Source organism: Dermochelys coriacea, chromosome 23 (assembly GCF_009764565.3).
Source record: "Dermochelys coriacea isolate rDerCor1 chromosome 23, rDerCor1.pri.v4, whole genome shotgun sequence".
In the NCBI taxonomy this organism is placed as follows: Eukaryota; Metazoa; Chordata; order Testudines; family Dermochelyidae; genus Dermochelys; species Dermochelys coriacea.
Window position 1 is genome coordinate 14574475 of NC_050090.1, and position 24642 is coordinate 14599116.

A 24642-nucleotide genomic window follows, 5' to 3' on the forward strand; every position below is an offset into this window, starting at 1 on the left:
GGGTCGGAGGAGGAGGAGGGGCGGGGTCGGAGGAGGAGGAGGGGCGGGGTCAGGGAGGGGGCAGGAGGAGGGGCGGGGTCGGAGGAGGAGGGGCGGGGTCAGGGAGGGGGTAGGAGGAGGGGCGGGGTGGGAGGAGGAGGGGCGGGATCAGGGAGGGGGTAGGAGGAGGGGTGAGGGTCGGGGTCGGGGAGGGGGGAGGTAGGGGGGGCGGGGCGGGGCGGGGTCGGAGGAGGAGGAGGAGGAGGGGCGGGGTCAGGGAGGGGAGAGGAGGAGCGGGATCGGAGGAGGAGGAGGAAGGGCGGGGTCAGGGGGCAGGAGGGGCGGGGTCAGGGAGTCTGGAGGACCGAGGACCATAGAGCGGCGGCCGGAGCGGCTCCCCCTGCTCGGCGCGTGGCGAGGAGCGACTTCCGGTTTCCGGTCAGCGCCGGGTGGCCCGTTGCGGAGTCTGAGCAACATGGCAACGGCGGTGAGAGGACCCCCCCCGCGCGCCCCCCCCGCCCCGCCCCGCCCCCGGTCTCCTTTGTGCCCCCCCTGCGCCCGGCCGTTTCCCTGGGGGGGTGAGTGGGAGGGATCCGGGGGGCCCCCGAGCGCTGCCCCCCCCTCACTCTCTCTCTCCCCCCCGCAGACCACGAAGGTGCCCGAGGTCCGGGACGTGACCCGCATCGAGCGGATCGGTGAGTCCCGCCCCCGGGGGATAACGCGGCTCCCGCGGGGGGGGGGGCGCGGGGGGTCCCCCCCAGCAGAGCAGCGGGCGCCCTGCTGCCATGGGAACCAGCCGGAGCCACGTGGTCTCCACGGCAACGGGGCTTGGCGCAACCTGCCCCCCCCACCGCCGCTCGGCCCCGTGGGGCCGATCGGAAGGAGGGGATCCAGGGGGGGCCGATCGGAGGGGGGGCGGGCTGGGCCCGGGGGGGCCGATCGGAGGGGGGGCCCGGGGGCGATACCAGGCTGCCTGGGTCCTTTGCCCTCGTCAGCTCCAGCCCCTGCGCGGTGGGGGGCACCAAGTTCCCCCTCAGCCAGGTGACCCCGTTCTTCTGTCCCCAGGCGCCCACTCCCACATCCGGGGCCTGGGCCTGGACGATGCGCTGGAGCCCAGACAGGTACCTGGGCCGCCCTCCTGGCCACTCCCGTGTGGGGAGGCTGGGCAGAGGGGCCCATTGGGAGAGAGACCCAGGCGGCTTTGATGGGAGGGGAAAGGGGGGGCTGCTGTTGGGGTAGTGTTACTGTCTGAGCGAGCTTGGGGGGCTTTGCAGGGAGCAGGGGACACCTGGGTCAGTGGAGGGGAGGAACTGGGTACTGTGGGGTGGCGGGGGAGGTCTGAAGGGAGTGGGCGTTGCATGCGAGTGGGGGGAGATGGAAGGGCTGCCTCTGGGTTGCAGCAGGGGGATGGTGTGTGAGTGGGTGGACAGGGGGAAGGGCTGCATGTGAGGGAGGAGCTGGGGGGCTGGCCGGGGCTCCCTTCTTGCCAGCACTCACCCCCTGTCTTCCCAGGTCTCGCAGGGCATGGTGGGCCAGCTGGCCGCCCGCCGTGCCGCCGGCGTCATCCTGGAGATGATCAAGGAGGGGAAGATCGCGGGCCGGGCCGTCCTCATCGCTGGCCAACCTGGCACCGGCAAGACAGCCATCGCCATGGGTATGGCACTGGTGGGGGGCTCCCTCCAAGGCATCTGGGGGCTCCTGTTGGGAACTGACCATAGCCTTGGCCTGAGGATCCCTCCACTGCACCTCTTCCTGCCCAGTCCAGAGCCCCCTGGGCTCCCTACCCCCGGGGAATCCCTTCCCCCCCACACCTCCTGGATTCCTGCTCCCACCCAAGGAAATCCGCCCCATGTCCTGGGATCCTTGCCCCTAGCAAATCCCACCTCCCCTGTGTCCTGGGATCCCCCCTCCCTCAGGAATCCCCCCTCCCTGGCACGCTCCTCGAGGGAGTTGCTATGCCCCAGAGCGGTGGCTCGGGAGTGGGGGTCCCTGGCTGTGCAGTCCCCTGTGTAACCAGCTCTCCCCCCTGCCCCCAGGCATGGCACAGGCGCTGGGGCTGGACACGCCCTTCACGGCCATCGCCGGCAGCGAGATCTTCTCCTTGGAGATGAGCAAGACAGAGGCGCTGACCCAGGCCTTCCGGCGTTCCATCGGCGTGCGCATCAAGTGAGGGGCAGGGTCCAGACACTGGGGTTCTGTCTCCAGCTCTGGGAGGAGAAGGGAGGGTCTGGTGGGTTAGAGCAGAGGGGGCTGGGAGCCAGGAATCCTGGGTTCTCTCCCTGGCTCTGGAAGAGGAGTGGAGTCGAGTGCTTAGACCGGGGAGCTGAGAGCCAGGAGGGCATTGGTTGCCGTGCCATGTGTAGATGCTGCACAGAGCTGCCTGCCCTGCTGGGGGGTTGTGGGGGGGGCTGGTTTCTGTCCCTGGGGACTGTGGCGAGGCGGGTGGGGGTGAGGGCTGTCTCCCCTGATCCCCCCTCCTCCTTCCCCGCAGGGAGGAGACCGAGATCATTGAGGGAGAGGTGGTGGAGATCCAGATTGACCGCCCAGCCACTGGCACTGTGAGTGGGGAGCGGGGCATGGGGTGGGCAGCCCCTGGGGGCTGAGCCAGGCAGCGCCACCCTGGGTTTCCCTGGCCAGCTTGGCAGGAGCAGGACAGAACTGGATTGGCTGGTGCTGCCATGGTCTCCCATGTCCCACCTGCTGCCCCAGGAACAGGCCCCTCCCAATCCCTACTTCCCCCTCCCCCTTTGCAGGAACTGGCCCCTCCCCTCCACTCAAGAGCTTGGGCCTCCCATCCCTACCTGGCCCCTCTCCCCAAGAGCAGGCCCCTCCCATCCTCCCCCCACCCCCCCCCGCGCAGGCCCTCCTTAGGCCGGTGGGTGGGGTGCAGCTGTGGGCTCTATCCCACATTTGCTCCCTGCCAGAGAATGGGGTGGGCGGTGTGCATGCGCAGTGGCTGACCCCCCCCTCTCCCCACTGCAGGGCGCCAAGGTCGGGAAGCTGACACTGAAGACCACGGAGATGGAAACCATCTACGACCTGGGCACCAAGATGATCGAGTCACTGACCAAGGAGAAAGTGCAGGCAGGGTGAGGCGGGGGTGGCAGTGGGCGATGGGTGGGATGGGAGGGGCTAGGGCAGGGGGTCATGGGTGGGGAGCTCACGCTTGCTGGCGGGACAGGAATCCAATCCCCCAAGGGGTCCATATCGGGGCTCCCAGTGTTGTCAGGGGGCTGGGCTCTCCCCCATCTTCTCTCACACCCCCCACCCGGCCAGGCCTGACTATCCCCCCCCCATCACTATAAAATGATGGGATATAAATTAGCTGTTACCACTCAGGAAAGAGATCTTGGAGTCATTGTGGAGCGTTCTCTGAAAACATCCACTCCATGTGCAGCGGCTGTCAAAACGCAAACAGAATGGTGGGAGTTATCAAGAAAATATATTGTCTCGATATAAATCCGTGGTACACCCACATCTGGAACATTGCGTGCAGATGTGGCCACCCCCTCTCTAAAAAGATTTATTGGAATTGGAAAAGGTTCCGAAAAGAGAGAAAAAAATGATGAGGGGTCTGGATCGGCTTCTGTATGCGGAGAGATTAATAAGACGGGGACTTTTCAGCTTGGAAAAGAGACGCCTAAGGGGAGATACGATCGAGGTCTATAAAATCATGACTGGTGGGGAGAAAGTAAATCAGGAAGTGTTATTTATTCCTTCTCACAACACACAAACTAGGGGTCAGCCAGTAAAATGAACAGGCAGCAGGTTTAAAACAAACAAAAGGAAGTATTTCTTCACACAACGCACAGTCAACCTATGGAACTCCTTGCCAGAGGATGTTGTGAAGGCCAAGACTATAACAGGGCTCAAAAAAGAACTCGATAAGTTCATGGAGGATAGGCCCATCGATGACTATTAGCCAGGCTGGGCAGGGATGGTGGCCCTGGCTTCTGTTCGCCAGGAGCTCGGGATGGGCACCAGGGGATGGATCACTCGATGAGCCCCTGTTCTGTTCATTCCCTCTGGGGCACCTGGCATGGGTCACTGCCAGCAGCCAGGACACTGGGCTAGATGGACCTTTGGTCTGACCCAGTCTGGCCGTTCTTATGTTCCCCCGCAGGGACGTCATCACCATTGACAAAGCCACGGGGAAGATCAGCAAGCTGGGGCGCTCCTTCACCCGGGCGCGGGACTACGACGCCATGGGTGCCCAGGTATGAGCCGGGCCGGGGCTCTGAGCTGCCCCTGCCACGTTTGGGCAGTGCGGGGGTGGGGTGGGAAAGACAGGGAGTGGGGGCACCCAGGTACGGGCAGTGCCGAGGGGGGCAGGGAGTGGGGGCGCCCAGGTACGAGCCGGGCCGGGGCTCTGAGCTGCCCCTGCCATGTTTGGGCAGTGCGGGAGTGGGGGCGCCCAGGTACGGGCAGTGCCGGGGGGGGCAGGGAGTGGGGGCGCCCAGGTACGGGCAGTGCCGGGGGGGGCAGGGAGTGGGGGCGCCCAGGTACGGGCAGTGCCGGGGGGGCAGGGAGTGGGGGCGCCCAGGTACGGGCAGTGCCGGGGGGGGCAGGGAGTGGGGGCGCCCAGGTACGGGCCAGGGCTCTAAGCTTGGGCCCCCCTCCCAAGTTTGGGCAGCGCGGGGTTTTGGGAGGTGTTGGGGGGCCGCAAGGGGGCTCCTTCCCTCAGATCTGTTCGTGCTGTCCTGTGGGGGGGGTCTATGGCTGCTGGAGGGGCACAGTGGGAGAGTTGCTGGGGGAGCGCAGTGGGGGGGATCCAGAGGGCAGGCTCTGAGCTGCCCCTCCCCCCAGACCAAGTTCGTGCAGTGCCCGGACGGGGAGCTGCAGAAGCGCAAAGAGGTCGTCCACACGGTGTCGCTGCACGAGATTGACGTCATCAACAGCCGCACGCAGGGCTTCCTGGCCCTCTTCTCAGGTACCCCTCCGTGGTCCCCCATGGTCCCCCCATCACCCTGCGAGTCCCTCACAGCTCCCGCATCACCCTCCGGCCCCCCCTCGACCCGTCCACCTCCCAATGGTCTCCCCACGGCCCCCATCAACAGCTGCACACAGGGTTTCCTGGCCTTCTTCTCAGGTAACCTCCGATCACCTTCCTGTCTCCCCCATGGCCCCCTCTGTCACCCCCACGCCTCCCCACAGCCCCCATCAACAGCCACACCCAGGGCTTCCTGGTCCTCTTCTCAGGTACCCCCCGCAGTCCCCCATCACCCTCCACATCCCCACAGCCCCCCTGTCACCCCACAGCCTTCCCGTGGCCCCCATCAACACTCCCCTTTCCTGGCCCTTTTCCATGGTCCTGAGGGGGCACAGGCTCTACCCCCACCATGAAATGGCTGAGCCCCCTGATCCAGAGCCCCCAGTGAGGTAGGGTGGCCCCCTGGGAAGGCTGGGTCCCCTGGGCATTAGGGTCGGGGCATGTCCCCTCCGGGGCTCCATAGGCATCACCCGCCCCAGCTCCATGTCTGCGCCTCCAGGTGACACCGGGGAGATCAAGGCAGAGGTGCGGGAACAGATCAACGCCAAGGTGGCCGAGTGGCGTGAGGAGGGAAAGGCCGACGTCATCCCGGGGGTGAGTGTGGGGTGGGACGGCGGGCGCTGAATGGCTGATCTTGGGGGGGAGGGGGCTGTCACAGAGTGTGGGGGAGTCAGGATCCTGCTCCCCCCACTTCCTGCAATTCCCCGGGACTCTCAGCCAGCCGGTAACACAGAAGGTTTATTCGCTGACAGGAACACAGCCCAAAACAGAGCTTGTAGGTGCAGCAACCAGGACCCCTCGCTCACGTCCCTCTTGGGGGATGGGGAGCCCAGACCCCGGTGCTGGGCCCCTCTCTCTCCCACCCGTGCTCCCCAGCCAGCTCCAAACTGAGACCCCCTCCAGCCCCTCCTCTAGCCTTTGTCTCTCCCCTGGGCTAGGAAGCCCCCGGATCTCTTTGTTCTCCAAAACCTTCAGTTGGCAGCTTGCAGCGGGGGGCCCAGGCCATGAGTTGCCAGGAGACGGGGTGTCGACCGTTCTCTGTGCAGACACCAGCACACCTGCCTAGGGCCCTGCAACAATCACACCCCCTTATCCCAGCACCTAGATACTTAAGAAATGCATAGGGGAAACTGAGGCACCCACAGAATTTTCAGAAAGAACATTAAGAACATTCCCCTTTGTCACATTGGCATCGGTGCAGTTGGGGGGTAGGAGGATGGCTGTGGGGTGTTGGGGGGGCAGCATGGTTCTGGGGACCGAGTGGTCTGGGGGGGCTGAGTGTATGTACAGGGGGCTGGGGAGGAGGGATAGCGGGGGCTCGCAGCGTGACCCTGGGGAGGGAAGGGGGATCGTGGGGGCGGTGGCAGGATGACCACAGGGAGGGGGACTGGCGGGGGGGGTCCGGCACGGTGGCACCGGGGAGGGAGGGGTATCACAGGGGGGACCGGCGGGGTGACCCCGGGGAGGGGGCCGGCGGGAGGGTGATGGCCGTGCCTCCCCAGGTGCTGTTCATCGACGAGGTTCACATGCTGGACATCGAGTGTTTCTCCTTCCTCAACCGGGCACTGGAGAGCGACATGGCCCCGGTGCTCATCATGGCCACCAACCGTGGCATCACCAGGTGGGCAGCTGGGGGGCGGGGCCTGAGCCCGGGAGGGGGCACAGGTGTGGCTTTCCCAGTGGTGGTGGGGGGGCTGGGTTAACAGATGGTTCTGAAGCGGGGGGGCTGGTGGGGGTCATGGTGACAGGCGGCTCTGACCCCGCTCCCCCCAGGATCCGCGGCACCAGCTACCAGAGCCCCCACGGGATCCCCATCGACCTGCTGGACCGGCTGCTGATCATCTCCACGGCCCCCTACAGCGACAAGGAGACCAAGCAAATCCTCAAGATCCGGTATGGAGGGGCCCCCTGGCAGTGCCCCCCAGCGCAATGCGCTGTCACTGACCTACAAGCCCAGTGCTCTCACCCAGCCCGGCAGCCTGCCCCCAGGGTCGCTCTCACTGGGGCGAGCCCCTCGGCTTCCTGCCCCTGGGACCCACCCTTGGAGCCTGCAGCCCACCCCCCCGGATCAGGCTGGGAGCCCCTCGCAGCAATTCCCATGGGATGGGCCCCGGGGGCAGACGGACCCCCCCAGCAGAAGCCGGGCCCCCAGCTCCAGATTCGGGAGTGACTCAGCCAGCGGGGGGAGCACAGGGGGGAGTTGGGGGTCTGGGCAGCGCAGAGAGTCCTGGGTTAGCGCCAGGAACAGAAATTACAGCTAAGGCCGGCTGGGTCGGGCCCGAGCCCCCTGACCCCTTAGTGCCAGTGCCTCCAGCAGCCCCACACGGAGCAACCTCCCCGCAGCCCCTGGCAGCCCTTTGTCCTCCAGCTGGTTGCACCCAGTGGGCAGGGCCTTTGTCTTCTGGGCCCCTCCCTGGGCATGGGGGGGCTGGGCCCCAATTAGCTGGCATGGGTCACACCTGGGTCTGTGCGGCAAGCAAACAGCCTCTTCCTCCCTCCCCACCTCGGTGACCACACAGCATGTGGGGAAACTGAGGCACATATCATAGTCAGGGACAATGCTGTGAGCTCCCCTCCCAGTAGTGGCCCCGAGCCAGGAGCCCTCCGGTGCTGCGACCTACCCCCCAGCAGTGCCCCCGAGCCAGGAGCCCTCCAGTGCTGCGACCTTCCCCCCAGCAGTGCCCTGCCCCCTCTCTCCGCCCCTAGGTGTGAGGAGGAGGACGTGGAGATGAACGAAGACGCCTACACGGTGCTGACGCGCATCGGGCTGGAGACCTCCCTGCGCTACGCCATGCAGCTCATCACCGCCGCCAGCCTGGTATGCCGCAAGAGGAAGGTGAGGCCCGGACACCTGGGTTCTATCCTGGCTTGGGGGCGGGGAGCCCGGACGCCTGGCTTCTATCCTGGCTGGGGAAAAGGGGGCTTGGAACCAGGACTCCTTGGTGGGGTTTCTCAGGGTGGCCCCCCTGCTCTGTGGGGTGCACGGGGCCCCTGTGACACACACCCACACTCTCTCTCTTCCTCCCCCCCCCCCCACTGGCAGGGCACAGAGGTGCAGGTGGAGGACATCAAGCGGGTGTATTCCCTGTTCCTGGACGAGTCCCGCTCCACCCAGTACATGAAGGAGTATCAGGACGCCTTCCTCTTCAACGAGCTCAGTGAGTGCTGGGGGGCCGGGGGGCAGGGCGTGGGGGGGTTGGGGGACAGGAGTATCAGGACGCCTTCCTCTTCAACGAGCTCAGTGAGTGCTGGGGGGCCGGGGGGCAGGGCGTGGGGGGGTTGGGGGACAGGAGTATCAGGACGCCTTCCTCTTCAACGAGCTCAGTGAGTGCTGGGGGGCCGGGGGGCAGGGCGTGGGGGGGTTGGGGGACAGGAGTATCAGGACGCCTTCCTCTTCAACGAGCTCAGTGAGTGCTGGGGGGCCGGGGGGCAGGGTGTGGGGGGGTTGGGGGACAGGAGTATCAGGACGCCTTCCTCTTCAACGAGCTCAGTGAGTGCTGGGGGGCAGGAGGGCAGGGCGTGGGGAGGTTGGGGGACAGGAGTATCAGGACACCTTCCTCTTCAAGGAGCTCGGTGAGGGCCAGGGGGCGGGGGGGCAGGTGAGAGGGTTATAGAGGGCAGGTGCCCCTGCTGCCCAATGGCGTCTCCCCCCAGATAGGGGGCTACTGCTCAGTGGGGCAGACGGGGGTCTTGTCATCGCACCCCCCGCACTGTCTCCCTAGAAGGCCCCGCCCCCAAAGCCCCACCCCCTGTCAGACTTTCCCTCCCCCCTTCTAACCTTCTTTATCTCTTGCAGAGGGAGACACCATGGACACATCGTGATTTCCCCCCCATGTCCTGCCCCCCCATTTCCCCCCTACCCCGTCCATCCAGCCCTTGCCTTAGTTTCTGATTTTGTAAAATAAACATTTTTGAAAAATCTAATGACTGAGCCCGGACGCCTGGGTTCTATGCTGGCTCTGGGAGCGGGCGGGGGGTCATGTGGGGGTCAGGGAGCCCGGACACCTGGGTTCTGTGCTGGTTCTGGGAGGGAGCTGGGAGCCCGGACGCCTGGGTTCTGTGCCTGGCTCTGGGAGAGGGCTGGGGTCTAGTGAGTGGGGGGAGCCCGAACGCCTGGGTTCTGTGCCCGGCTCTGGGAGTGCAGTGGGGGCCAGTGGTCACAGCAAGGCCGTTCTCTGTCGTCGTACCCCCCCCCCACACACACACTCACGCGCGGAGCCGGGTGCCGTGGCCACGGCGTTTATTGCCCCCCCGCCCCTAGGCGAAGCCCCCCCGGGCGCTGCAGAAGTCGGGCCCGATGCTGTGCACGGTGCAGTCGCTGGAGTCCATGGGGCAGAGGCTGCAGTGGCAGCTCAGGGCCACCGGGAAGGTGAAGGCCGGGTCCACGCCGGGCGGGCAGCCGGGCAGCGCCAGCGTCTCGTAGCGCACGGCCCGGTAGCCGCAGACGTGCTGCGGGACGGGCGAGAGCGCGCTCTTGTATACCGGCTCCTGCGGAGAGAGGGGTAGGGCAGGGGGGGCAGGCGGTAACCCCCCTGGGGCGTGTGCCCCCCCCTTCCGCCGGGGCCCACCCTCCCCTGAGTGCGGGGTCCCTGGGCCCACCCCGGCCCCGCCCTCACCTTGGTCTGGCAGTACCCGCTGCAGATGGCCGTGGCCACGGTGAGGCAGACGGGGCAGTCGTCCTTCTCGGCCGCGATGGTGGCGTTGACGGGGCGGCAGAACCGGCGCCCGCGGGCTGCCCCCAGGGCCCCCCCGGCCAGCAGTAGCAGAACCAGAGCCTGCAGCCCGCGCTGGGGGGAGAGACAGAGCGGGGGGCAGACAGGGCCGGTTCGGGGAAGGGGGCACCGTCTGCTGGGTCCCGGACCCCCCCGCTGTTCCCCCCGCTGGGGCAGCAGGGACCCAAGCCCCCCATGTGCCCGCACACCCCCTTGGCCAGCGTACAGCTCCCTGCCCCCCCATCCCGCCCCCCCACTCTCACCTGTGTGGGTCCCATGCTGGCGTCGGTGCCTGAGGAAATCAGCACCAGCCGTTCCCCACTGCCCCTCTTATACTAGCAGCTCCTGCCCCCCCAGTGCCCACATCCCCTGCCCCCCCCCGCTCCAGCTGTCAGCAGCGGGGAGCCAAGGCCACAAACCCGGCACAGGGAGGGGGCGACTTCAAGGCTAACATCACCAGGGCACTCAGCCCACGCCCCTGGGGACTCCTGGGTTCTCTCCCCGGCTCGGGGAGGGGAGGGGGCTGGGAGCCAGGACTCCTGGGTTCTCTCCCTGGCTCGGGGAGGGGTGGGGGCTGGGAGCCAGGACTCCTGGGTTCTCTCCCCGGCTCGGGGAGGGGTGGGGGCTGGGAGCCAAGACTCCTGGGTTCTCTCCCGGCTGCTGGGGGGTGGGGGTGCAGAGCCATTCACCCTCTCGGCTCATGTCTCCTTTGCCAAGGGCAACCCGGGCTGTAGCCAGGGGCCGGCGCCAGCTGCGTTTCCAGGTGAGAAATCCCCGCATCCTGCTGGCCTCAATAGTGGCGCCCCTGGACAAATCCCCCACCCAAGGGCACAGGTGGGGCGGGGGAGCTGGGTGTCAGGACACCTGGGTCCTCTTCTGAGAGTCCTGCCTGGCAGCCCCTCCCCCACCCCCAAAATAGAACCCAGGTGTCCTGGTAGCTGGGGGCAGAGAAGGGACCAGGTCTTGGCAAGCCCCCTGTACCCCAAGGAGGACAGATCAGAGAACACAGGGGTGATGTATCGTAGCATGTTGGGGGGCACAGTATGGGGGGACATGGAGGGGCCCCTCAGACAGGCCCAGGCTTGCTGCTCCCATAACACTGGCTCTCTGTGCGGTACATCAGGGGCACTGCCAGGATCTGGGGCCCGGCCATGGGGGGGCAGACGGTGGGGGGCCGGGTTGGGGGGCCCTGGCCGCTGGGGGTGTGGCGGGGAGGCCCGTAGGACTCCTGCGCCAGGCTCAGTGCCCCCCTGTGCAGAACAGCAGGGACCAACATGGGCAGGCGGGGAGGGCGGGTGGGGCTGGGGAAGAAGCTTGTGTCGTTTGGGGGGCCGGGGGGCCGGAGGGGGGGCTCCGCATCCTTGCCCAGGGAGGGGTTTTTCAGGCTATGCCCCCAGGCCTTAGGGTGACCCTCAAACTGCCAATAGGTGAGAACGTCTTTCCGGGCATAGCCCTGCAGCTCCTGCCTGGGGGAGAGACGGGGGGGGTGTTAAACCATGGGTCCTTCTGTCCCCCAACTCTGTCAGCCCTGCCCGTACCCCCAACTCCTCCCTCTTGCAACAGGCCCCAGGCGTCCTGCCTCCCAGCCCCCCTGCTCTAACCACCAGCCCCTGCTCCCCTCCCGGAGCTGGGGACAGAACCCACGTGTCCCGACTCCCAGTTCCACCCCCCCGAAGTGGTGGGGTCTCTCACGGGGTGAAGGCGCGGATGTCCCGGCTGGTGACGGAGACATAGGGGTCCAGCCGGCTCAGAACCGCCCCATCGCGGATGTAGAAGACAGATCCTGCCAGGGGCTTGTTCTCCATGCTGGCCACCATGAACTGGGGGGACGTGGGGGAGATGGAAATTAGGGTTCACCCCATTCTGGGGATTCCAGCCCCTCCCCCCACCCCATTTGCCATCTCCCTGGGAACCCCCACCCCATCGGCCAGCACCGCCCTCCAGGGGAACCCCCACCTCAGGGAATCCCAGCCTCTTCCCCCCCAATCCAGGGAGCCCCCCCCCGATCTCCAGGTCCCTACCTGGGAGGCGCCATCGCTGTGGTGGGCGGCCAGGATGAAGGGCTGGGGTCCGGCGTGGTGGGCGGGCTCGGGGGGCAGGATGGGCCAGCCACAGAACCAGTGCTGGGTCTCGCTGGGCCAGCCCCCCGGGGTCAGCGAGACCCGCCAGGAGCGGAGCTGCAGCTGCGGGCAAAGCGCCGGGAGGGGGGTGGGGGTCAGTGCAGGGGGGAGGGAGACAACACCCCCCCGTTCTAAGAGCCCACACCCCCGATCTATGACCTTCCTCCCCCTGCCCCCAACAGCTGGCAGGGGACCCTAGAGCAGATCCCAAAAGCCACCCTGGGGGGGAGGGCGAGAGACAATGTGTGCCCCTCAAATGCCTCCACAGAGTCACAGCCACCCCCATCCCCTGGGAGCAGGCACTGAGCCATGGGACCCAGGTGTCCGGCTCCCAGCCCCCCAGTCTCCAGCTCTAGGCCCCACTCCCCTCCCAGAGCCATAGAGAGAACCCAAGCGTCCTGGCTCGTGCCTTGTCTCGGAGGTCCTTGTTGCAGTGGACTCTCCCCAGCGGGGTGGGCAGGGGGTAGCCGGGCTGGCCCAGGACCCCTCCGTGGGTTTTCACGTCATGGCAGAGCCCCGTGGTGGTCGCCAGGCGCCGGATCAGCTCTTCCGGCAGGGGCTGCTCCGCGCCGGGGGGCAGGGGCTCATGCACTGTGGACTGGTAGGGAGACAGAGAGCCTGTAAGCCCCCGCCCCACAGAGGTGGGGATAGAACCCAGGCGTCCTGGCTCCTGCCCCCCCCCCGCCCCCGCTCTAGCCACTAGACCCGCCCCCCCTCCCCAAGCCAGGAGGGAACCCAGGCTGCCAGCCCCCTCCCCTCCAACCACTAAGCCGCACTCCCTGCCCAGAGCCAAGATAGAACCCAGGCGTCCGAGTTCCCAGCCCTCCCGCTCTAACCACTAGACCTCACCCACCGCCCAGAGCCAGGATAGAACCCAGGCATCCTGGCTCCTACCCCCCCGCCCCCGCTCTAGCCACCAGACCCCCCCTCCCCAAGCCAGGAGGGAACCCAGGCGTCCGGGCCACTGGCTGGCACTCACGTGGGCAACGGGGGGTGGGAAGGGCTGTGGGGGCTGGTTCTCCAGCCCCACCCCACTGCTTGTGAGGGGCCAGTCCCGGCTGTGGTGCCATCGGGCCCCTTTGACGCTCCAGCCCAGGTCGGTGCCCGCAGGCGTGGGCAGGACGGTGCCAGCCATGCCAGCCTCTGCCCCAGCCCTGCCCACAAGGGGGGGGATTGTGACTCGTTTCCATGGAGCTGGAACCCAGCACATGTGACCTGGCGCAGGGCCCAGGGAGCAGCTGCCAGCCTGGATGCCTGGGTTCTCTCTTGGCTCTGGGAGGGGAGTGGGGTCTAGTGGGTAGGGTGGGGCTTAGAGCTAGGACACCTGGGTTCTCTCCCCAGCTTGGGGGGTGGAGGGGTTTGACAAAGTGGGGGCTTTTCATAGTGTTGAGCATGAACACGGTGTGTGCCTCAGTTTCCCTGTTTGCTGGGTGTGTAACGGGGGGCGGCAGAGGGGCATCGTTGCTGCAGGGGGCCAAGTGTGACCTCACCCAGCAGCCGGGACCCCAACAACGGCCTGGAGATGGGGGACCCAGCAACTGGTGCCCGGGGGGTCCCCCAAGGTTGGGAGCAACTGGTTCCAGCTATTGGGGTGACAAGGGGCTGAGGGGAGGGGCCCAGGTGACCTGCTGGCTGGAGGGAGGACAAAGGGGGTACTATGGGGAGGTGATACGGGGCCCGGCTGGAACGGGGGGGCTGTGGGGAGGGGATACAGGGCCCGGCTGGAAGGAGGGAGGGCTGTGGGGGATGGGATATAGGGCCCAGCTGGAAGGGGGTGTGTGTGGGGGAGGGGATACAGGGCCCGGCTGGAAGGAGGGAGGACTGTGGGGGAGGGGATATGGGGCCCAGCTGGAAGGGGGGGCGTGGGGGAGGGGATACAGGGCCCGGCTGCAAGGGGGGGCTGTGGGGAGGGTACATAGGGGGCCCAGCTGGAACAGGGGGGCTGTGGGGAAGGGAATACGGAGCCCAGCTGGAAGGGGGGGCTGTGGGGAGGGGATGCAGGGCCCGGCTGGAAGGGGGGAGGCTGTGGGAGGGGATACGAGGCCCAGATGGAAGGGGGGGCTGGAGGGGCCAAGGAGCAGCCGGAGCCCATGGGGCCAGGCCACGGGGCTGGGACTGGCCAGGCCGGGCCCCTAAGAGCTGCCCAGGCTGGGATGGGACGTACAATAACCCCCCTTTGCGCTGGCTGAGGGTCCCTGCGGGCTGGAGCCCAGGGGAGGGGACCCCTGAGGCGCTGGGGGCTCAGAGAGGGGCCCCAGGGCTGGACCCCCGAGAGAGATTATGTTGGATTAAAGTGATAACGGATACACTCCTCTCCTGGGGCCGGTGAGACCAGGGCCCGGAACAGAGCCCGGATTTGGCCCGAGCATTAGACAGAGAGACACCGCTCAGCGGCTGAGTCTGTGTTAATCAGACAGGCCTGTGAGTGTACAAGCTGTGAGTGTACAAGGCCTGTGTGTACAAGACGTGTGTGTACCAGGCCTGTGAGTGTACAAGGCCTGTGTGTGTACAAACTGTGAGTGTGCCAGGCCTGAGTGTACATGCTGTGAATGTACCAGACCTGTGAGTGTACCAGGCCTGAGTGTACAAGCTGTGAGTGTACCAGGCCTGTGAGTGTGCATGTGTGAGTGTGCCAGGCCTGAGTGTACATGCTGTGAGTGTACAAGTGTGAGTGTGCCAGACCTGTGAGTATACAAGCTCTGTGTGTACAAGCTGTGAATGTACAAGTGTGAGTGTGCCAGGCCTGAGTGTACAAGCTGTGAGTGTACCAGGCCTGTGAGTGTACACGTGTGAGTGTGCCAGGCCTGAGTGTACAAGCTGTGAGTGTACCAGGCCTGTGAGTGTACATGTGTGAGTGTGCCAGGCCTGAGTGTACAAGCTGTGAGTGTGCCAGGCCTGTGAGTGTACATGTGTGAGTGTGCCAGGCCTGAGTGTACAAGCTGTGAGTGTACCAGGCCTGTGAGTGTGCATGTGTGAGTGTGCCAGGCCTGAGTGTACATGCTGTGAGTGTACAAGTGTGAGTGTGCCAGACCTGTGAGTATACAAGCTCTGTGTGTACAAGCTGTGAATGTACAAGTGTGAGTGTGCCAGGCCTGAGTGTACAAGCTGTGAGTGTACCAGGCCTGTGAGTGTACATGTGTGAGTGTGCCAAGCCTGAGTGTACAAGCTGTGAGTGTGCCAGGCCTGTGAGTGTACATGTGTGAGTGTGCCAGGCCTGAGTGTACAAGCTGTGAGTGTGCCAGGCCTGTGAGTGTACACGTGTGAGTGTGCCAGGCCTGAGTGTACAAGCTGTGAGTGTACCAGGCCTGTGAGTGTACATGTGTGAGTGTGCCAGGCCTGAGTGTACAAGCTGTGAGTGTACCAGGCCTGTGAGTGTACATGTGTGAGTGTGCCAGGTCTGAGTGTACAAGCTGTGAGTGTGCCAGGCCTGTGAGTGTGCATGTGTGAGTGTGCCAGGCCTGAGTGTACATGCTGTGAGTGTACAAGTGTGAGTGTGCCAGACCTGTGAGTATACAAGCTCTGTGTGTACAAGCTGTGAATGTACAAGTGTGAGTGTGCCAGGCCTGAGTGTACAAGCTGTGAGTGTACCAGGCCTGTGAGTGTACATGTGTGAGTGTGCCAAGCCTGAGTGTACAAGCTGTGAGTGTGCCAGGCCTGTGAGTGTACATGTGTGAGTGTGCCAGGCCTGAGTGTACAAGCTGTGAGTGTGCCAGGCCTGTGAGTGTACATGTGTGAGTGTGCCAGGCCTGAGTGTACAAGCTGTGAGTGTACCAGGCCTGTGAGTGTACATGTGTGAGTGTGCCAGGCCTGAGTGTACAAGCTGTGAGTGTGCCAGGCCTGTGAGTGTACATGTGTGAGTGTGCCAGGCCTGAGTGTACAAGCTGTGAGTGTGCCAGGCCTGTGAGTGTACATGTGTGAGTGTGCCAGGCCTGAGTGTACAAGCTGTGAGTGTACCAGGCCTGTGAGTGTGCATGTGTGAGTGTGCCAGGCCTGAGTGTACATGCTGTGAGTGTACAAGTGTGAGTGTGCCAGACCTGTGAGTATACAAGCTCTGTGTGTACAAGCTGTGAATGTACAAGTGTGAGTGTGCCAGGCCTGAGTGTACAAGCTGTGAGTGTGCCAGGCCTGTGAGTGTACACGTGTGAGTGTGCCAGGCCTGAGTGTACAAGCTGTGAGTGTACCAGGCCTGTGAGTGTACATGTGTGAGTGTGCCAGGCCTGAGTGTACAAGCTGTGAGTGTGCCAGGCCTGTGAGTGTACATGTGTGAGTGTGCCAGGCCTGAGTGTACAAGCTGTGAGTGTGCCAGGCCTGTGAGTGTACAAGCTGTGAGTGTGCCAGGCCTGTGTTGGTGGTAGAAGACAAAGAGTCCGTTCTAAAGCGATAAGACCCCCAGTCAGGCCGGCTGCTGGGGCGACTGGTTTCCGGACGCAGGAAGAAGATCTGGTGACCCCCACGCTCGCTTGTTTCCTTTTCGTCTGTGCCCGGCGCTATGGGGGGTCGGGGGCCCGGGACTGAAGGTGGTTACGTTGGAGGGTGAACGGGTCATAACACCTAGATGTGACCGGAAGTACGTCCGGCGAAATCGGGTGAAATTGCCGGGTATGTTTGATGGTTGGATGGGTAATAAAGGTTGAGGCGCCAGCCTGAGAATGACAATCAAGGACACCACGTCTGGAGGAAGCAAACCCACCACCCTCCGACGGGCCCCTTCGGGGCTGGGCGAGATAAACCCCCCGCAATCCACCCCGAGGCCAGGGGGGCCTGAGAGCCGAACAACAAGCCCCCCTTGCGGGGACATCGGCGTGGTTGATTATCGCTTCAAACGGGAGAACAGCCGGACGAGGCAACCACGCCCCACAGCAGGCGGATCCCTAGAAACACAGACCCCTAAACACTGAGGATCTGGGGCTGGTTCTGCCACCAACGTCCGGGATGCGCCTCTGGCAAGGCCCGGCCCGGGCCCCGGCCTCGTGTCCAGGCCGCCCGGCCAGTGACTTGGCCCCCGCAACTCCTAGGCTGGTAACTGTGATAACAACCTTGCAAAACAGGTGTGTGCGTGTGGCTGTGGGCGCGAATGGGACGTTGTAGCTACACCTGGTTGCTGACTGATTCTTTCGGTGTTCACGATCAACACGGCGGGTCACCTTATCCCCCGGATAAGATCCTGCTGGTTTTTATTTTCTAAGTGTAACAACCGGCCCCCCGAGAAGGTGTCGCAGGGACAGGGGCTCCTCCCAGGGGCTGTACGGAGCCAAGCAAACGTGGGGGCAGGGAGTCTGAGACACCGGGTCCAGCGGTCAGGGCAGGCGGCTGGGAGCCAGGACTCCTGGGTTCTTTCCCTGGCTCCGGGAGGGGAGTGGGGTCTAGCGGTCAGGACAGGCAGCTGGGAGCCAGGACTCCTGGGTTCTCTCCCTGGCTCTGGAGGGGAGTGGGGTCTAGCGGTCAGAGCAGGGAGGGCTGGGGGCCAGGACACCTGGGTTCCCTCCCTGGCCCTGGGAGGGGAGTGGGGTCTAGCGGTCAGGGCAGGCGGCTGGGAGCCAGGTCTCCTGGGTTCTATTTGCAGCTCAGCCAGCGCTGCTGGGGTGGTGGTGGTGGGGTGTCTGGACTCGCCTTTTGCTGTGCCCCCTCCCTGCCCAGGTGCGAGCTGCCCCTAGCCCAGCTGAGTTTGCTTGTCCCCTTTGGGTGTGTCATGGGAGGCCTTGGCCGTGAACGGCCTGGATCCCATTCAGGGGGTGCCAGGGGCTGTGTCCACACTGGCCCCACTCCATTGTTAACCGGTGGGACCACCTGCTGCAGGACGCACCCCACCCAGAGTTAGGATTGCAGGGGTGTGGGGCAGTTTGGGGGCCAATTACTCTCCTCCACACACACCCCAGAGAAGGGGGGTCAGTTAACAGGGCTGGATGGGTCCGTGGATCTGATTCTGCCCCGGAGTGGGGGAGCTGGTACCAGATCAGGGAGCCCTTGAATATCCCCATCCCTGCCACAAGATGGTGCCAAACCCCCAGGAATCCTCCCAGCCCCCCTCCGCCCTCAACCTGGGGCATGTGGGGGGCCAAACCACCGCACTCCTCCAGGGGAGCAAAGAAGGGCCAGTCAGGAGGTGTACCTCCCTCAGCTGGGGGGGGGTGGGCTGCGGGTCGGGAGTGAGGGGCGCCGGTGTAGGGCTGTGGGGTGCACTTTGATGGCTGGCCGTGGGACCCATGGGAATCACAGGGCTCCCAGACTCCTGTGGGGTGGGTGCCCCACACATGGATCCCGAGGGTAATTTCTCTGGGGGTCTTCCCCCCCGCCCCCCCACCGGCAAACAGGCCGTGACCCCAATGAATGACGCGGAGACTCTGGGTTTGTTTCCTTTGGGTCTTTTCCAGGTACAAGGAACCGTCGCGAGGGTCACGCGGTTGGGGGGGGCAGGGAATAAGTTAATTCGGGGGGGGCAGAACAGGACGGAGTCGGATCAGAACTGGGGGGAGGGAGGAGTAATAAATATGGGAAGAAACAGCGAACAAAGACACAAAAGGCAGAAACCCCCCGGAAGCCACCTGGCCCAGCCCCACACCTCAGCCTCTGAGTCTGGCCCCCAGCCCCTGGGCTGACCCACGGCGCCCAGCCCCACACCTCAGCCTCTGAGCCTGGCCCCCAGCCCCTGGGCTGACCCACGGCGCCCAGCCCCACACCTCAGCCTCTGAGCCTGGCCCCCAGCCCCTGGGCTGACCCACGGCGCCCAGCCCCACACCTCAGCCTCTGAGCCTGGACCCCAGCCCCTGGGCTGACCCACGGCGCCCAGCCCCACACCTCAGCCTCTGAGCCTGGCCCCCAGCCCCTGGGCTGACCCACGGCGCCCAGCCCCACACCTCAGCCTCTGAGTCTGGCCCCCAGCCCCTGAGCTGACCCACGGCACCCAGCCCCACACCTCAGCCTCTGAGCCTGGCCCCCAGCCCCTGGGCTGACCCACGGCGCCCAGCCCCACACCTCAGCCTCTGAGCCTGGCCCCCAGCCCCTGGGCTGACCCACGGCACCCAGCCCCACACCTCAGCCTCTGAGCCTGGCCCCCAGCCCCTGGGTGACCCACGGCGCCCAGCCCCACACCTCAGCCTCTGAGCCTGGCCCCCAGCCCCTGAGCTGACCCACGGCGCCCAGCCCCACACCTCAGCCTCTGAGTCTGGCCCCCAGCCCCTGGGCTGACCCACGGCGCCCAGCCCCACACCTCAGCCTCTGAGTCTGGCCCCCAGCCCCTGGGCTGACCCACGGCGCCCAGCCCCACACCTCAGCCTCTGAGCCTGGCCCCCAGCCCCTGGGCTGACCCACGGCGCCCAGCCCCACACCTCAGCCTCTGAGCCTGGCCCCCAGCCCCTGGGCTGACCCACGGCGCCCAGCCCCACACCTCAGCCTCTGAGCCTGGACCCCAGCCCCTGGGCTGACCCACGGCGCCCAGCCCCACACCTCAGCCTCTGAGCCTGGACCCCAGCCCCTGGGCTGACCCACGGCGCCCAGCCCCACACCTCAGCCTCTGAGCCTGGCCCCCAGCCCCTGGGCTGACCCACGGCGCCCAGCCCCACACCTCAGCCTCTGAGTCTGGCCCCCAGCCCCTGAGCTGACCCACGGCGCCCAGCCCCACACCTCAGCCTCTGAGCCTGGCCCCCAGCCCCTGGGCTGACCCACGGCGCCCAGCCCCACACCTCAGCCTCTGAGCCTGGCCCCCAGCCCCTGGGCTGACCCACGGCGCCCAGCCCCACACCTCAGCCTCTGAGCCTGGCCCCCAGCCCCTGGGTGACCCACGGCGCCCAGCCCCACACCTCAGCCTCTGAGCCTGGCCCCCAGCCCCTGAGCTGACCCATGGCGCCCAGCCCCACACCTCAGCCTCTGAGTCTGGCCCCCAGCCCCTGGGCTGACCCACGGCGCCCAGCCCCACACCTCAGCCTCTGAGTCTGGCCCCCAGCCCCTGGGCTGACCCACGGCGCCCAGCCCCACACCTCAGCCTCTGAGCCTGGCCCCCAGCCCCTGGGCTGACCCACGGCGCCCAGCCCCACACCTCAGCCTCTGAGCCTGGCCCCCAGCCCCTGGACTCGCCCATGGCGCCCAGCTCCACACTTCAGCCTCTGAGCCTGGTCCCCAGCCCCTGGGATGACCCACAGTGCCCACAGCCCGCAGCCCCACAGCTCAGCCTCCGAGCCTGCCCCCAGCCCCTGGGATGACCCACAGCGTCCATGGGGCCCGCAGGCGGCAGGCCTGAGTTAGTGTCTGAGGCGCTCCGGTTCCCAAGCAGAGCCCGGCGCGGCGGGTGCCGGGGGCTCCGTCCCTCCAGCCGCGAGCGGGGGCCCCCCCAGCTACGTCCGCCCGGCGCGGTTCAGCAGGGTGCAAACACAGGCCGTGTCGATGCGGATCCAGCGCCAGCCCACCAGCTTGTCCGCGTCGGCCGTCAGGGCCCGCACGTAGGACTGCTTGGCCTTGCACTCGGAGAGCCAGTGGCGCCGGTCCACGCCCCGGCACCCGCCCGCCGTCCCGCCCGCCGGGTTGCACTTGGTCTCGAAGAAATACTGCTTGAGCGGCCCGGTGAGCGTCTGCACCTCGGACAGCACCGTCACCACCTTGCCCCGGATGTCCACGGCCGAGCGCTTGTCGGTCACCCAGACGCTGACGCTGTCGCACACGGACATCTCGCCCCGGCGGGCCGCCTCCACCCCCTCGGCCCGCCGTGCCCGCCGCGTCCCGTTGGCCGGCCCCGCCCGCACGCCCGGCTCCTCCTCCAGCAGCAGCAGCAGGGGGGGCCCGGCGGGGGCTCGGCTGGCCAGGGCCACGCGGGGGGACGACAGCTCCCAGTCACCCAGGGCGGGGGGCGGCGCGGCCCAGGGGACCCCGGCGTCCGGGCCGGTGGGGAAGGGGAGGCGGAATGGGGCGGCGTGGAGGGTGCAAAGGAACGAGGTGACCATAGCCTGGAGCTGAATGAGCATCACCGCGGGGACCTGGGGGAAAAGGGGGGGGTTAGAGCTGGCAGGCCCTGCCCCTCCCCCATTCACCCTCCCACCCCCAGCACTGAGACACAGCCCTGTCCGCAGGTCTGGAGTGAGGGGCACCGGCTGGGCCGGGCTGGCAGGGGGCTGCGGGTCGGGAGTGAGAGGCACCGGAGGGGCTGGGCTGGCAGGGGTCTGCAGGTGGGGAGTGAGGGGCACCGGCGGGGCCGGGCTGGCAGGGGGCTGCGGGTCGGGAGCGAGGGGCACCGGCGGTGCCCAGCTGGCAGGGGGCTGCGCGTCGGGAGTGAAGGGCACCGGTAGGTCTGGGCAATCAAGGGGCTGCGGGTCAAGACTGAGGGGCGTCCTGGGTGTTACCTGCAGTATCAGTGTCTCCTGCAGCATGGGGGGGCCAGTTCCCTGCAGACCCAGCCCTGGGCTCGTTTCATGACCCTCCTGCAGCTGAGGATCGGGCCTACGCTCCGTCCTGACCCCCCCGGTCGCTGGGCGATTCCTACCAGGTGCAGTGTCCCTTTGATGCGATCCCAGCCCAGAGCCTCGCACCCCTGGGGGGCTCCCGGCCCCGCTGCTCCATGGCTCGGCAGTGGGGAGGCTCAGGGGCAGTGCAGGGCTGGCGCCCCCTCCCTGTGGGGCTCGATGCTCATGATGGAGGCATCTGGTTGGTGCGGGAGGAGAGAGTAGGGGGGAGGTTTGGGTCACTGCAGCTGCGGAGCGGGGAGTCGCTCAAAAGACCTGAGGGGAAAGAGAAATAGATACAATTAATGTTAACTGGGAAGAGAACCAAGGAGTCCTGGCTCCCAGACCCCCTGCTCCAACCATTAGACCCCACTCCCACCATGCATGCCGATTTTAGGGAGGTCTAGAACTCGGGGAGCCTAGAACCTCTCTCCTGAGCTGTCGGGCCAATGTGCTCTAGAACAGGTGCTGACACATTGCCGGGCCTAGAATTTGCCCCAGCCATGTGGATTGGCTTTAGGACGTGCCCCTGGTCAGACCCGGCTGTAGAAAGTGCCCCCCCCCGTTCTGCCCCAAGGTACACAACAGGGAAAGAACCCGCATCATGGCCGGGGGGGTCACAAATGGCCCCAAATTCCTCCGGTGCCGAGAACCCGGACCTGAGAATGCACCGGGGTCTGGAGTAGCCATCGAAGGGACAGTGTGATCTAGAACATGATGCTGGCCCTGGGCTCTAAAACCCACTGGAGCTAGCCCCTCGGGGGTTAAAAAGCTGACACCAGGCTCTGGAACTGGGATCTAGACCATGGCAACCCTCCCCCTTCCCAACATGACCCATTAGCGCCGAGCACCAGCTATTTACGCCTCAAGGTTCTTGAGCGTGGAGCCCCTGGGTTCTAGGTCCCTCCAGCTCCCAGCCCCTCCGGCGAGAGCTGCAGATTCCAGAACAGGCGGCAGCTGCGGGAAGGGGGCAAGGGGATGGGATCCAGATGCAGGGACATGGGGGGGGCGGGGGACGCAGCCCTGAGGGGGGGCCTAATGCACTCGCCTTTGAAACCGAAACCTGAAAGGTTTCTGCTCCCAGCCCTTCCCCCACCTGCCCCTCTCCCACAGACAGCCTCCCGCATCCCTGCACTGAGCTGCCCGTTCTCATCATCCTGGGGGGTGGTGGGCTGGGATTGAGTGGTGAGAGCAGATGAGGCTGAGAGCCTGGACGCCTGGGTTCTCTCCTGGGCTCTGGGAGGGGAGTGGGGTCTAGTGGTTAGAGCGGGGGGGGCTGGGAGCCCGGACACCTGGGTTCTCTCCCTGGCTGTGGAGGGGGTGGAGCTAACAGAATATAACCAGTTTTTAGAGAGATTAGATTCTGACCCTGAGGCTATTTGCATAAAGTGTTACCCACAATCCCCGGCGCCGTGACCTCCTGTGCGAGAACCACCCCCCCCCCCGCCCCCTGCTTAGCAGGTATGTGCAGCCAGACATGCCCCAACCTGCCAGTGCTGGGAACAGCCAGCGCAGCAGCGCCCCTCACTCCCGACCCGCAGCCCCCTGCCAGCCTGGCCCCGGGATCCCCCCGACCCTGCCACTGCCCCTCACTCCCGAGCCGCAGCCCCCTGCCAGCCTGGCCCCGGACTCCCCCCGACCCCGCCGGTGCCCCTCACTCCCAACCCGCAGCCCCCTGCCAGCCCAGCCCTGGGCTCTCCCCAACTCTGCCGGTGCCCCTCACTCCCGAGCCGCAGCCTCCTGCTGCGTTCTAACAGCAAAGGCCTTTCAATGGGCAGGTTGGGGTCTCTCTGAGCTACTTTGGGTCCTGGGGGTTGGAGGACACCCCCCCCACTCTGGATCCCCCCCTTTTCCCATCACTGGAGCACCACAGAGCTTCCTCCTTGCCCAGGGAACAAGGACGTTCCCATCCCTGGCTCTGGGAAGGGAGTGGGTCCTAGTGGTTAGAGCAGGTAGGCTGAGAGTTGGACTTCTTCTAATCCACTAGCCCCCCCAGCTCTAACCACTAGCCCCCGCTCCCCTCCCCCTGCCAGGGAGAGAACCCAGAAGTCCTGTCTCCCAGCCTCTAACCACTAGACCCCACTCCCCTCCCGAACCTGGGGAAAGGACTCAGGCATCCGGCACCCCACCCTCCTGGAGGGCAGCAGTGGCAGGCTGTGCTGGCCATGGGCAGCGTGGCTGGTCCGTTCCCTGGCTCTTGGCTAATGGAAGCCAGACCCTGCAGCATCTTCCCGGCTCCTTCATCAGCCCGGCTGCTTCACGTTGCAAGCGGCTCCTGTCCCTAGGTGCACGGGTTTCCCCTGCCCTGGGAGCTCCCCGCCCCCGCCCCCTCCTCGTTCACAAGCAGCTCCCCCCCATCCATGGAGCATCCCCCAGCCCCCCATCCTCTGCAAAGAGCACCTCTGCCAGTGCCCCTCACTCCCGACCTGCAGCCCCCTGCTAGCCCAGCCCTGCCGGTGCCCCTCACTCCCGATCCGCAGCCCCCTGCTAGCCCAGCCCTGGGTTCCCCCCAGCCCTGCTGGTGCCCCTCACTCCCGACCCACAGCCCCCTGCTAGCCCAGACATGGGCTCCACACAGCCCTGCTGGTGCCCCTCACTCCCGACCCGCAGCCCCCCCCTTTCCACCCACCTGACGCTGTAAGGCCCCTGTGCAGACAGACGGACGGACGGACGAGGGCCAGCCGGTCCCCGCGCCGTCGATCCTTCCCCCACGCGCCTTCGGGTTTCAACATGAGAAGTTAATCAGCCAGGGCTGGAATTTGTGTTTCCGGGCTGCCAGGGAATGGCAGGCCTGGGGGGGAGGGAGTGCGTACGGGGGGGGATACCGCCTCCTTCCATCACTGAGCTATTGGGGCCCGGCACGGCGGGGTGGGGACCACCAGCAGGGAGGGCGAGGGGCCGGGCGGGGAGCCGGGGAAGGGGGGCTGGAGCCAGGTAGACAGGCAGCCTGCAGCCAGAGAGGTGGATGGTGAAGATCTGCGGGAGGGGGGGAGGCAGGAGAGACCCCCCCCTTTTCCCCACATGCCCCTCACCTGATCCAGGTCTGGCTTCAATTACGTGCACGCATCCCCCCCACCCTCTCTCCCAGCCACCTAGACATGTGTGTCGGGAGGCAACCGGCTCTTTTGTGTGTGAGCCCAGCCCTGGGCCGGGAGCGTGTGTGTGTGTGTGTGTGTGTGTCTGCAAGGGGCAGATCCCAATACCAGCCCCCCCCCGACCCCCAGGGGCAATCCAGAGTCACACACACACACATACACATACACATACACACACACACACGCCCCGCCATCTGCCATGAGGGCAGGGCCAGTTTCTGATCTCAATTCCCCGCAGGGTCAATCCGGAGTCACTCCTGTTCACAGTGGGACCAGGGCCAGGTTCTGATCTCAGCTCCATCCAGGGTCAATCTGGAATCA

At 66.0% G+C, this 24642-nt stretch overlaps 4 protein-coding genes across 5 annotated transcripts; 1 reads left to right on the top strand and 3 right to left on the bottom strand.

The window, feature by feature from the left end:
• Positions 1–291: 291 nt before the first annotated feature.
• Positions 292–8893, top strand: RUVBL2 (RuvB like AAA ATPase 2). Of its 2 annotated transcripts, XM_038381681.1 has the most exons (15): positions 292–466; positions 626–674; positions 1045–1100; positions 1492–1633; positions 2016–2145; positions 2471–2537; positions 2962–3068; positions 4103–4196; positions 4786–4909; positions 5469–5563; positions 6472–6590; positions 6743–6862; positions 7676–7805; positions 8013–8127; positions 8766–8893. In XM_038381681.1, the coding sequence occupies exons 1-15, from the start codon at positions 455–457 to the stop codon at positions 8789–8791; spliced, it is 1386 nt and encodes a 461-aa protein (XP_038237609.1). In that variant the 5' UTR covers positions 292–454; the 3' UTR covers positions 8792–8893. The 2 variants fall into 2 exon arrangements, with proteins under 2 accessions (XP_038237609.1, XP_043357318.1); XM_043501383.1 differs by lacking the exons at positions 292–466; positions 1045–1100 and having other exon boundaries at positions 637–674.
• Positions 8894–9221: 328 nt separating this feature from the next.
• On the bottom strand, positions 9222–10167 carry LOC122457306 (lutropin subunit beta-like). The gene is made up of 3 exons (XM_043501604.1): positions 9945–10167; positions 9586–9756; positions 9222–9457 (listed from the first exon to the last, which is right to left on the bottom strand). The coding sequence occupies exons 1-3, from the start codon at positions 9957–9959 to the stop codon at positions 9227–9229; spliced, it is 417 nt and encodes a 138-aa protein (XP_043357539.1). The 5' UTR covers positions 9960–10167; the 3' UTR covers positions 9222–9226.
• Positions 10168–10283: 116 nt separating this feature from the next.
• LOC119847315 lies at positions 10284–12955 on the bottom strand. The gene is made up of 5 exons (XM_038381986.2): positions 12781–12955; positions 12211–12399; positions 11703–11864; positions 11374–11501; positions 10284–11147 (listed from the first exon to the last, which is right to left on the bottom strand). Exons 1-5 carry the CDS (start codon positions 12934–12936, stop codon positions 10748–10750), a joined length of 1035 nt encoding a protein of 344 aa, XP_038237914.1. The 5' UTR covers positions 12937–12955; the 3' UTR covers positions 10284–10747.
• Positions 12956–19773: 6818 nt separating this feature from the next.
• On the bottom strand, positions 19774–24261 carry NTF4 (neurotrophin 4). Its single transcript, XM_043501367.1, has 3 exons — positions 23856–24261; positions 21128–21502; positions 19774–20764 (listed from the first exon to the last, which is right to left on the bottom strand). Exons 2-3 carry the CDS (start codon positions 21152–21154, stop codon positions 20129–20131), a joined length of 663 nt encoding a protein of 220 aa, XP_043357302.1. The 5' UTR covers positions 21155–21502; positions 23856–24261; the 3' UTR covers positions 19774–20128.
• Positions 24262–24642: the final 381 nt, after the last annotated feature.